Consider the following 13582-nt stretch of genomic DNA (forward strand, 5'->3'; position numbering starts at 1 on the left):
ACTTTAAAACGATACAAATTAAAAAAATGAAACTTAAAGCTGGACATAGTGGCAAATGCCTCCAAGGGCTCTGGGAAGCTAAGGCAGGAGGTCTGACTCAGTTTGAGCAACTTAGTTGTTGTTGTTTTTTTCTCCTAGCACCGGGAATCGAACTCACGACCTTACGCTTGCCAGGCAGGCACTGTGCCGCTGAGCTAAGTCCCCAGCCCCAGTTTGAGCAACTTAGAACGTGTCTCAAAATAAAAAATAAAAACAAGGGCTGGGGATGTAGCTCAGTGGAAAGGCTCTGGGTTCCATCCTCAGCAGTGCAGAGGGTGTGCGAAAGTAACCATCACTGAACAGTGAAGATCACTGGAGAAAAATAAAAGGCACACAGGCGCGGTGGCTCACGCCTATACTCCCAGCACTTGGGAGGCTGAGGCAAGAAAATTGACACAAATTCAAGGCCAGCTTGAACTGGGAGGCCAGTTTGAACATAGAGAGACAGACCCTGGCTCAGAAAGCAAAAGCAAACAAAAGAGTAGTGCTGGGGACAGAGTACTTGCCTGGGGTGCACAAGGACTGGGTTCACACCCTCGCACTGAACATAAACAGGAACTTCAGTAAAATAGTTTTTAAAAAGCTCGGAGGCCCAAGAGCTCTGGGACTGACGTCCTTCAGAGCTCTGAATGACAAGGCCTCCCCCCGAACTTCCAGTTCAGAATGCTCCGCCTTTCTTTCAGATGCCTGCCTAGGACTCAGATTTAGACTGAGTTGGGGGCAGGCCCACACAGCGGAACAACGGTCCTGGAAAACGTGTCACCGGGGACACTTTTCCCATGTGAAAGAAGCACTGGGACCAGTCGTTATTTGAGAACTCTCTGCCCTTCCCACCTACCCTCCCAGTCCAGAGAGCTCACAGACCTGCACGCTGCATCTTTAAATGTTTCTGGCTGAGCCCTCCTGCCACATGTGTCGGTAACGTTCCAAGCCGGCTACCACATGTGCAGGCCCTGGCCTCCTTCCCTCTCCCGCCGCGTGCGCTGCTGCTTCAAGGGCACCGCGGGGCCACGAGGCTCCCATTTCAGCTCCATCTTCAGCTGATCACACATCTCAGAAACAACCACATTTTTCTAAAAATCAGTCCCAGAAGAATGTTCATAGTTGAAATACTTACTTCCTTTGTGATGAGTTTTTAAAAATTCCACTTGATAAATCAAGTTAGACAGAGTGTGTGTACACGCACACGCAGACACCCACCAGCACACACCCACCAAATTTAGAGGACTGGGGGAAGGTTGTTTCCTGCCAAAAGATCTAACAGAGGAAAGCTCATGTGCTAATCAAGTTTTAATAACATGGTTAACAAGAAATGTACACCATTGAGCAAGCACACAAAGACCGTGGGTAGGAACTCTCGATCCCCAGAGCGTCTGTCTTCCCAGCCTTTTTCCGCCTACCTTTGGAACAGGATCGATAGTTACTACATTCAGAGAATCCAGGAGGACTGCATGGACAGATGAACCTTTATTTAAAAAAATAGCACTTCAAATAAATTAAAAGGGATAACCGTCAAGTGTTCAAATTGTGAAGAAATAGTTCAAAACCTAGAGAGACTCCAAGCTGCAGTCTTCTAACCTCATTCTTTGTCCGACGGCACCACCCGCACATCTCAGCACTCCCACGCCTCCTCTCCGCGGAGACCAGGGAAGCGACTGCAGCCGGAGGCCAGATGGAGGAGAAGGCTGCACCTGACTGGAATGGACACTGCCACGTATCTGCTAATACGGGTTTCACTTTATGACCAAATGCATTCTTTCAAAAATAAAAAAGGGGAGAGGGAAGCTGCATGTTTTTAAAAACTGAAATTATTTAGGGATAAAACACTAACTCTAGTGCCTGTAACGGGCAATAGCAACTTTTTTCCTCCGAAGTCAAACACCATCCCCAGCTGAGCCTTTGTGCTACAAGCTTTTTAGGAGATGTTACCTAAACTTTATTAAAAGAAAAGAACAAGTTTAAATATAGACACTGGACGAGCCCAGTCTGTATTTTCAAGTCCACATTCTTCATCTGAAGCATTGCATCAGGGACCCCCCTGAGTCTATATGTGTTCAAGTTCACAGTACATGGAACCAGTTTTTCTTTTTAATTTTTTTTCCTCACTCAGAGCAGCCACACACAGTGGCCACTGACGCCGGAACCTTGGATGGGGCCTTTTCCTACAAGGCCTGGCCAGAGCTGCCCAAGGTTTCTCCTCAGTGAGAATCGATGCTGTCATGCTCTATGGATGGGAAAAAAGCAAGAAAATAAAAGCACCTGGTACAGGTTTCATGAGATCCATTCGGACTCGCTATGTTCCAAACCCGCCGCCAAACGCCACTTGTCCACCTCGTGTGCTGAACAGTCTGTGGCCTGGGGACAGGCCTCAATTTGAAGAACTGTTATTGGACGCCCCAGAGGTCGACGCAATAGCAGCTCCAGCAGGGCTACTTGTGGAGACTGACTTTCGGATGTGAGGCAGCAAGTAGGGGTCACAGGCCAACTGCTGGACATCAATGCGGTCCTCCTTTCGGTAGGCCAAGCATCGCCGGATAAATGCCTGCAAACAAAGTTTCTTGTGGAAGATCGAGGCAGATAATCTTAGTATCCCAGAGAGAACCTGAGCCTCTGGCTCTGTGGCCAAGGCCCAGCGCAAGTAGCTCCTAGACAGAAGGTGCTTAAGGGCTTTTTGGAGCCCACCAGGCAGACCCAAAGAAGTCAAAGGATCAGCACTGGCAGCAGCACCTCTCTGCTGCTACTGACTCCCCACTTCGCTGTTCAGGAAGCTGAGATTTTCCTGAAGAGGGCAAGTATGGCCTCTAAATACCCCTGCCCCAAATCACTGAGCTCAAAGACACTGACGACAAAAATCTCTTTGGCTTGGCTGGTTTAGATGGAAACAGTCTAACTTCATGGCCTTGCACGGACAAACCATGGCCTCACGTGAACTTCCTGAGGAAGGAGAAATTCTAAGCTTCTACGATCACCATGTGCAGTGCAACGAACTAACAATGACTGACAATACAATGTGTCACAGGCTGTGAAATGCTTTTGCTGTGAACATAATTTTCTTCTGAAAGATCAGCAAACAAATGATCAGGCACTTACTAAAGGGGACAAATAAGATTGTCTCCCCAAGAGTACTGCAGACAGCATTTATCATAAAGGTCCTCTTACAGGTTATTTGTCTTTTCTTGCTGGTTTTCTTTGGATTTTTTTTTTGCGGGGGAGGTTCCAGTATGGGAATTGAATTCACGACCTTGTGCTTGCCAGGCAGGCGCTGTGCTGCTGACCTAAATCCCCAGCCCCTTCTTTGTATTTTTTAAACAGCTAACTCTATACTTAAAGTTTTGTAACATAACTATTTAAATTAATTCATCATTTTTTAAAAATTGAAGTGCTACTATTACCAAAAGCCTGCACTGTGCAGCAGGGTGTTAATGCCGTGCCAGTGTAGGCTCATCAACAAAAGGCCACTTCAGTGTGGGACGGCAGGGAGGGTGCGGAAGAGCGACTGGAGATGCACAGGAGCTGTGTGCCTTCTGCTCAGTGCCGCTGGGAACATTCAACTGCCCTAGAAAGTAACATTCACAAAGCCGGGCGTGGTGGTGCACGCCTGTAATCCCAGCACTTGGAAGGCCGAGGCAGGAGGATCACTGCGAGTTCAAGGCCAGCCTGGGCTACAAAGTGAGCTCAAGGCCAGCCTGAACTGCATAGTGAGACCTTGTCTCAAAAAAAAAAAAAAAAAAAAAAAAAAAAAAGTAACATTAACAATAAAATTTAAAATACAAACAATGTTTTTATGTTTAACAAAACATAAAAGTATAATGCTAAGTGTTGTTTTTCAAAACTGAAGACACTTCCTTGATTGAAGTATTTGGAAGATGTATCAGACTATAGAAATGAATATAAGGACCCCTGGCCTCAAAACCTGGAACTTTCTAGAGATTCCAGTATGGAACTAGAGTTTAACTGGTTCTCTTGGGTCCAAAAACTTGTGTTACCTTGAATTTTCATTTTACATAGCAATCAGATGACACAGTAGCCCTGATTATACCCTTTGCCCCCCTTTCACGGCCTGTAATCCCAGCACTTAGGACTGCTGTTTGAGGCCAGTCTGGGCTACACAGTGAGTTCAAGGCCAGCCTGAACTACACAGTGAGACCTTGTCTCAAAACAACAAAAAACAATGGCATTAGGCCTCTTCTATCACTGTCCCCTCTGCTTTGCCTGTTTGGTGGACCTGTAAGCTCATGCCTACGCTTGAGCTCAGCTCCCCAATCTCTGCAGGGAACCCCTCCTGTCCCCCATCTCTACATGGCTCCCACCTTCATGTCATTCAAGACATTGTTCAAAATGTCACATCATTAAGGCCTTCCCCAGCCGTGCAGTCAAAAAGAAGCTCCCCTGCCCAAACTCCCCTTTACTCTGATGTACCCCTTTATAGCATTTACAACCATCTGAAGTGCATTCGATCCTGTTTACCGGCTCCCCTAGTGGAATGCACGCTGCTTAAGGGCAGGGACCTCGTCTGTGTAGTTAATGCTACACAGGCACAGCTCCTTCTCCACTACCTACCGCAGCGTGTGGTGACTACCAGGCACTCCATGTCTGCTGGGAGGAGAGGAAGAGGAGAGGGCAGGGCTTGGAGAAATACCTACTTAGAAGGAGGAAGGTGAGGGACAGTAGAGATAACAGTGCAGAGATCTGGAGATTTTTCTCTATCCTTTATAGCAGATCTAACAATTTCTAACGTTTTAAAAACACTGAATAATCTAGTTAATGAGTAAGTGCCAGCATCTGACAGAAGTGGTATAGTCTCTAGAGACCCGACAGATGAGGAGAACTAAACATGTGTTAGGGAACAGGGCTGGGGGTCAATCTGGGTGGCTGAGGCCCCGACGCTTAAAGCAGCTGCAGAAGCTACGGAAGGGGCAGGTGAGCCAACCCACCAGAGCCTCACAGCCAGCCTGCAGGGTAGGTGTTTTGGCCTGTTTTATGGATGAGGCGAAGCACCTCAGTTTAGGCAAAATGACCTAAAGTCACACTAAAAACACACTGCTACTGAAGTCACACTGCTACTGAAACCAGCAGAGACAGCCAAGTTAGGTCTGTCAGGCTTCAACACTGAGGCTCTCTCCAGCCCTCTCCCAGGAAAACAGCACTTGCCTTAGGAATATATTACAGAATTTCTCCTTGCAGCTTTAATTTCTTGGTTATAGAGTACTTAGCCTGCCGAATGATGGGGTCAGGAAATAAACTATAAACTACGGCTGAAGATGTTCTTTCTTTCAGGTAACACGTCAGGTAGGTCACTTGGAAAGGCAGCTCCTGTCTAATCTACTTCACACAGGTGCACGGGGAGGAACAGCTGAAACCAAACACTGGCGAAGGGAGTTAAGACTTGTAACTTGCTTGAACTTTAGAACTGCTCAACGACCATGGCATCCAGTGACGCTGACCACCACCAATCTAAGTAGGACTGGTTACTATGCAGAAAGAGCTAAGTAACAGAGCAAAGACAAAGCAATTATAGTCTCTTTGTCCACTTCTCATTCCATGTTGCCCTCATTTTTCTCTTTTTTTTTTTTTCCCTCGGAGGTGGGGGTAGGGACTGGGGATTGACCCAGGGCCTTTGCACTGAGCTACATTCCTAGTCCTTTGTATTTATTTTGAGATGGGGTGGCGCTAAGCTGCTAAGTGGCATAGGCTGGGCTCTAACTTGTGACCCTCCTACCTCAGCCTCCCAAACTGCTGGAATGTGTGCCAGGACAGGCGTGTGCCACCACACTCAGCTAGGTACTAGCAATCAATCCCATGGTCTTTGCAATGAGCTACAGGCCCAGCCCTTTGTTTGTTTGTTTTGAGAGACAGGGTCTCACTACGTAGTTCAGGCTGGCCTTGAACTCTCAGCAGTCCATCCTGCTTCAGCCTCCCGAATACTGGGATTACAGGTATGTGCCACCACATTTTTTTTTTTTTTTTTTTTTTTAATTTTGAGACAGGGTTTCACTGAATCCCCAAAGCTGACCTCAAACTTGTGGTCTTTCTGTCTCAGCTTCTCCAGTAGCTGAGAGGACAGCAATATGCTACCACACTGGCCCCAGTATACTTTTATGAATGACCTCCTTTGACCAACTGCTTTAGACAATCTACTACTTACCACTCACCACTATTTAACCTTTAACACCTCAGTTCCATCCACCCATTCATTTATTTAGATGAGCTCTTGCTATGTTGCCTAAGATAGCCTGAACTAGAGATATTCCTTCCTGAATCTCTTTTTTTTTTTTTTTAATTTTAAAGAGAACTTCCTGAACCTCTTGAGTAGGTAGGAATATACCACTGGACCTGGCACCTTAGTACCATTATTTCTCTTATGTGGGCTTAAGCGCCCCAAAACTGATCATACTCCTTGAATAAGGACAAAGCTAGGGATTCTTTGTATTGCCCACTGTGACTGGTCTATCTGCATCTCTGTTGATTGGTCTGCTCTCCCTTCCATGCCCTGCCCCTAAGGAGCTTTGTGAAATAAAAAGCCTATCTGTCAACATTCCTTTTACTGGACTTGGGGATGAGGTAGGCAGAATATGAAGCCACATAATTCTGTCTATTGTTTCTAGAATACTGATTCAATCCTATCTGCTAAATTTCAGTGGGAGAAATCCACCCACTATCACCCCAAGAAATAACACAGAAAGCAAGGCAGTCATTTCTGTTGTTCAGTGGTTCAAAACTTACCTTTGCTTCAGGTGTTACTACTGGCTTTGGCGGGAACTGTACTTCAGTAGCTTTAAGAATAGTATTCTCTTGTAGGATGTCCTGCTGGGACTGGTTGTGGCCAAAAGGCTGCAACAGAAACACAACATGAACAAGCAAATAAAAGTGGGCCTCTGATTAAAATTAAAGAGAATACAATCAGTACCACAGGGGAGGGAGCAGAGACATCTCCTGACCATGGCTGGAAGAAATTGTGGAAATACTCCCTTCCAGTTTTCTCCTCTCACAGACAGGGGGACGTGGAAGGTGGGGATGTGGGGGTTCACAGCTTAAGGACTAGGTCACAGCAGAGCAGGAATCAGAAGCAGCACCTCCTGCCTCAAGCGTGGTTCCCAGCAAAGCGAAGATTCTGAGCAGGAACCAATAACCTCTCGTACTATGAGTGATACCTGCAGGCCTAAGAACTACACTGGCCAACCCATAATGTTGACAGGAAGAGATAGAAAAGGAAGTAGAATAGGCTACCAAAAAAGTGGGAAAATAAAAAAGAGCTTCATCTGTGACTCCATTCCTTAAACGCTCTTGTAGGTCAATTCAAGCTTACCACCATTTCTAGTGAAAGAGCTCAAGTAATTTTTTCCAGGTAACTTCGACTACCACTATCAGCAACAATTCAGCACCATCAGAGAATACAGGCAATAATTAAGCCCCACTAGTTATAAACAGTTCCCTTGCTGAGAGAGGTAGAACAGAGAAAGGCAAACCAAGAAGTGAAAGAGAAAGCTGCACTCTGAGCTAAGAGCATGGCCTAAGGGTGTATATCAGAGTTCACAGGCGTCGCAGAAATCCCATCTGGCTTTTACAGCCTAGGAGGGAACGCTGACACAAACACACTGATGGCCAAAATGGGAATATAAATACACAACTGGATCCACATATGGGTAGAGAAATACACTAGGATAGATACACAGATAGAGCATACGTATTTATTTGTAAGCTATGATTGCAAGGAACAAACAAACATGGAAATTCATTAGGTAGTTTACTACGTGCTTGGTTAATTACTTGTTCAAACGACATGTTATCTGAATCAGGGGTGATAGATAAGGAATACTTTCTGACACCATCTCCCCAGCATCAAATATAAAGCTTGCTTTTCTTAATAACATCTTTAACTAACAGGGTGTTCAGAAATAAAGTCTAGGGGGCATCCCAAGTTTCAGTTCTTGGAACCCTTAGAATGGCTCTTGGGAAGGTTGTTCACATTAATGAACTAATTCATGTAAATTCCTACACACATTATTGGAATCAAAATGTCCCAGATCTAACTGAGCAGAGCAAAAATACATGTTCAATAGCCCAGCAGAGTTCATTAGGTACCCTACGGTTGAGAATTTGTGCTTAGAAATAAAGCTTTTATTATTAAGTCTGTCTTTTACTTCAACCACTACTTTCCGAATTCTACTTAGCGTGACTCAATGATTAACTCTAAGGATTAACCCACAGGGAGGCACCGTTACAAATGCCACCCAGGAGTCCAGCGTTGCACTGAGCCTTTTTACCTTCCTTCCATAAAGACACTGGTAGAAGATCACACCCACTGACCAGACATCAACTTTATTTGAGATCTTTGGTGGTTCTTTCCCAACCACGAAACACTCTGGTGGTAAGTACCTAGGAAAGGAGAAATAAAAATTCTTAGAAACATGAATATATAAATACAAGATACAAAAAAGAAAAATAAAAAGACCATGTTGAAAACAGAAACACCTGAATTTTAGCCATCAACTCGGAAATACAAAGGAGTCCATGAAAAGATGCTGCCAGGGAGAGAGCACTGTTCTACCGGGAACCGAAACACACTTCTCTGTTTAAAGCCGGCACCAATTCCAAGTGTCACTCAAAGTTTTGTTTTTGTGGCGCCAGGAATTAAACCCAGCAGCTTCATTAACAAATGTTAAAACTTAACCATGTTGCTCAAAGATGATGTCTCAAGAATCAGTGTTCTGGGGTTTCCCCTCCCTGTGGTGCTGGGGACTGGGCCCCGGGCCTCCGCTAAGCTTCATCCCCCACCCATACAACTAATCAGTGTTTTAGTCCAAATGAATTCAGGACCTAGTAGAGATCTCGAGAGAAGAGGGCATTCTGCCTCCTTAGAGGGAAATCCTGACCTGAACTAACTCCAATACAAAATCAAGGGTGATGTAGAAGTCCAAAACATCCGAAGATACTTTATATTTTATGTTTTAAGGATGATCAGGACTTACTAACAGATAAGGTACCAAAAGTCAGACAAACTAGTTGTTAGCAGAACTCTCTATCCTCACCTAAACTCCTTCCTTCCCCCACTGCTGATTTCTAAAGAAACCAAGGGACAGACCACGCCAAATTGTATAGTATGGCAGATACGTGCCTCTGGGCATTCAGAAAACCAAATAAACCTGCCTGGAGTTTTAGCCTCTGCACAGCTGGAAGGCAGAATTCTGAAGATAACAGATCAATGTCTGCAGATTCAGTGCTGGCAAAATCCTCTCTGTGGAGAACTCTTACTTTCGACCCCACTGTGCTCTTGGTGTAAAAATCTCAACTTGCAGCTTGAAGGAACCATAAGAAGTAAGAGGTAGAAACCATTCCTCCTCCCATCCACCATCTCTATCAGACAGCTTCACAGCATGGCCCTGCCACCCTCTCTTCTCTTGTGAGACTGGGCGTCGCTACTAGCCCAGCGGGCCTCAGACTGCAGGGCTCAGGAGGTTCTCCCACGCTAGCCTCACATGGAGCTGGGACCAGAGATGAGGGCCACATGCCTGCCATTCCTTTCTTTTTAATAACTGTTGTTTCGTGAGTTTGTTTTTTTTTTTTTAACTGCACAGTGACATTTATTGTTTCAGCCTGGAAAAAACATCCCTTTTTAAATTTCACACAGCAAAGCAAGTTAAAAACGTCACTCATCAAAGACATGATAATTTAAACAAGAACTTGCTAAAGAAACCTCACCACAACGACGTTTTAGGGCTTGATCACTTTAAGTCCATGGGGCCATTAATGATTATCAACCAAGTGTCTCTTATAATCTGCAAGCTGTTTTTCCTACAAGAAGGAGAACATGTTTCCTTGACTCAGGTGATACCTTTAGAAAAGAAATCTTAATTTTTCTTTTGCTGTAACAGGCAGACACTGATTTCTTGCTGCGATCAGGAGAGATGAATGATTGCTGTGCTTCTCTTGCTGCTATTAATAGTCTGTCACGCATTATCTCAGCGCTTGAGTAGTCTGGCAACTTAAGATAGTTCACACAAGTCATCACAGAGGGTAAGAAGTCATCCGGGTTTTCTGCTGATTCAAACGTCTTCCGGACAATTGTCAAAGGTGGATTCAGGCACTGGAAACCTCCAACAGGCAATCTTGGGCTACCAGGCACAAACTGGAGAAACCACCTCTGCTGCTCATTATCGAAACCACTAGGAAATTCAAACAAGAACTTCACAGCTCGGCTTCACGGGTGTCTCCGTGGTATATCCGAGGCCTGCAGCACTGCACCAGTGTCTTCGCGTCCCAAGTGTCTGCTTCACTGCCACACAGAAGCCGATCCAGTTCCTCTGGATAGAAGTCTTGAAGACGACTGAGGGGGGGAACGGATTCAAATCCATCTCTGAACGCGTCAAACTGCCTAGAAACTCCTTCGTTTAGTGCCCAGAAGATAACCAATCTCAGGCACTCCTCTGAATTGTGGATAGTGACCAGAATATCCTTCCTTCCTTTCTTCAGTTCCATGTTGGGAAATCCCAGCAGTATGAAATCCAATCCTAGACTTTCAACTGAGCAGCCATTCACAGTCAGGGTTGCTAATGCATACTGTAGACTCTCTCTGGTCTGCGATTTATCCTGCTCCAGCCTTTTCTTCTGTCTAACAATGTTCTCGAGGTGACACACTCATCTGGCTACAACGGGATCAACGTCAAACAAATCATGTGAAGTCAAGGAAGTTTCCGACCGCAACACCCACTTGTAAAAGGGGAGGGCCAGCGGCAGGTCCACCAATCTGAAATCCAAGACAGCCTTAGCCATTAATTTTCCCAAGAAGCGAAACTTCCTCTTAACCTTTGCGATATGAGCTGGTGTGGCTGGCCTACCAAGGGAAGCGCAGACAGGCCGTGGAGGTTTTGAACACACTTGGTCCCTTCTTGGCTTCCCTCTGGGTTGCTAAGAGTTACTTCTCCGCTCCAGAGACCCAAGTCAGCTCTCTGTAGTCCCTGAGATGCAAGTGCACAAAGCTCCAGTGTAGGCCCAAGACCTGTACCAACCTCGCTCTCACACTGCATTTCTAACATGGCCGGGAGCGCCAAGGTCCCGCATCACAGACTCGGCTTGTTTCAACAGCTCTTCTCTGTTCGCAGCACGTTTTTTTCTATCCAATCTAGGCGCAACTCTGTTATCTTGAGAACCAGACTGGTTGATTTCAGGGTTGGTATCAAGTAATCTTTACATGGCCCAGTCCCGATCAAATGCAGTTACATAAAAAAAAGCATCTGTTGGGTATCAAAAGGAAAGAAAAATGGCAAGTTCTTCCTAGCTCGGTAAGCCAGGCTGGGATGTTTCCTGTCATGATTACTAAAGGATCTTGACGCTGTTTGCTTTTACTGTCAACTTACTGTTCATAAATTCGCTAGGTGGAATAACCTCCTTGCACATCGCATTATCACACAAGTAATACCAGTACCTACCGATGGCATGGAAAACTCGTAACAAAAGGATCACATCTACTGACAGGTCTTCAAAGGTTCTATTTTCAGGTGGGTGGGAATAAGGTAAACTTCTAAAGGATCTGATACTGATGGGCACAAAAATATGGAACGCTTCACGAGTTTGCGCGTCAGTTTTCTTATTTTTCTTAGCAGACATTTTTGGATGACTGAGACTTCTGATTAGATTATTTCACAATGAAAGATTTTAGGGGAAACGTAAACTGAGGACTGGGGTAAAGCTCAGTGATAGGCCAGTGCTTAGAATGCACAGGCCCTAAGTTTGGTCCTCAGCACTAAAGAAAACAAAAACCAAACCAAACCAACTCATACTAAAAAGTACAGATCTAGAACCTAACTAAGAAGGGAAAAAAGGAAATTAAAAATATAGGAAAAAGAAACAAAATATAAAAAGAACAACTCTTTCAAGTACCATTAAAACCTCTTGGGACCCTACTTTTCATATTCCTCAATTCTTTAAAATACATAATATAATCTTGGCTAAATAGTTCATATAACTTTGATTCTAAAATGACCACTGTAACGCATTCCTAACTTTTTGTGGAAGTGGTGAAGAAGAACTGGGGATGGTAAACTCTTCCAAAGGCAGAGTGATAATTTAGCAAGATTTTAAGAACATGAAAGACACTATTAAATTCACAGTACAAGTCTGGTCAATCACCTTCTAGGTCTCAATTTCTGATGTGTAAATGAAGACATAAAGACTAGTTCATTACCTAAATACTACGAAACACAACAAGTGCCTTCATTTCCTATCAAGGGCTTTGATAGGGAAAGTAAAGAGTGCTATAATATAAAACTGAACTGTGTTAAAACAAAGTACCACCACAGCTGCATTCCCAGGACAACAGAAGTCCTCAGCAGAAGAAATGATGTTCAAGGCAGAGTTGATGATTTATTTATTTTTAAAGTAGTCAATGTACAAAAATTCAGGAACAACTAATAACTGCAGTCACTTAAAATGTTCTATCTTCCCAGCCTCTTGGTCTCTCTCTAGATCACATTTTAAAAATGACACAGAGCATGGTGACTATGACAATGTTTCTACCAAGAGTGATACTTTTCAAACCTTCATAAGAATTCATAGTTTAATTTTCTCAGACGCCCCCCCATCTTACTTTACATTATGAGAAATCTTCAAATACAACCTGAAGTAGCAAGTACAATATAACAAACCCCGGCATCACCCCTCTTCAGTGACCACCACCATGCAGCCAGTCTTTGTTCATACACACACTTCCCTATGCCCCCAAAATGTTTTTCCAAATATTCCCTTCTCTATCCTCCCCAAAATATAACTTTGGAGCAAAACATACAACTTTTATTTAAATTCCAAATGCTAATTTTTATAGCTAGGCAAAGAGAGCACTAAGTAGCAGTGAGATAATATTGTAAACATGAAAAAACTGCACCTTTAAAAAAGAACAGGCTATTAAACAAAGATCAAATCCAAGTCTCAGTTAATTTATACAGTAAAGATACAAAACTCTTCCCCAACGTCCCAACTACAGATATTTTTGCATCACTTAGTGACAGGGACACTAACCCACAATAACCACCATGGTGAATAAACACTGTAAAAGCAGCTTCTATTTTAAACCTACAATTTCAAAGCTTTAATTTAGGGACTGACTTTTGACTATAGGTATCATCTCTACAAGGAAGAAGGAACGACAGAAGGCAGAGTTTTGTGTACACAAGTGTTGGGTTTTGCTCTGTAGCCCAGGCTGGCCTCGAACTCACAGCGATCCTCTGGCCTCAATCTTCCCAGTGCTGGGATTACAGGCCACGCCAGCACAGAGGTGTTATTAGCGCATCAATTGAGGAGAACAAGGCTCACGTTGCACGTTGCGGACGGCCTCCTCCTCTTGCTTGTTTGCTTTCTCAGGTCCCTCACTCCTAGATGGTCAGTACTCTGGTAAGGCCCGTGGCCCCCCGTCCCAGAAGTAAACAGTCTGAGTCCCTGAACCTGTAGTACCTCTCTATCAGTCCTAAAGAGCCTTCTTCAGGTTCAGAATCACACGTATGTAGTTTTTAACTACTCAGAAGGGAAAAGAAAGCTTTGTAACACGCTTTAA

At 44.4% G+C, this 13582-nt stretch overlaps 1 protein-coding gene across 1 annotated transcript in view; it reads right to left on the minus strand.

Moving 5' to 3' along the window:
* Window positions 1–1314: 1314 nt before the first annotated feature.
* Window positions 1315–13582, minus strand: part of Tlk2 (tousled-like kinase 2) — a gene marked incomplete at its 5' end in the record, with an annotated part of 128586 nt that continues 116318 nt past the window's right edge. Inside the window, 3 exon segments of the mRNA XM_013503135.1 lie at window positions 1315–2581; window positions 6763–6870; window positions 8304–8415. Coding sequence (XP_013358589.1) covers window positions 2408–2581; window positions 6763–6870; window positions 8304–8415 — 394 coding nt within the window. The 3' untranslated portion in view covers window positions 1315–2407.

The sequence above is a fragment of the Chinchilla lanigera genome, unplaced genomic scaffold (genome assembly GCF_000276665.1).
Source record: "Chinchilla lanigera isolate Chin_1 unplaced genomic scaffold, ChiLan1.0 scaffold00077, whole genome shotgun sequence".
In the NCBI taxonomy this organism is placed as follows: Eukaryota; Metazoa; Chordata; class Mammalia; order Rodentia; family Chinchillidae; genus Chinchilla; species Chinchilla lanigera.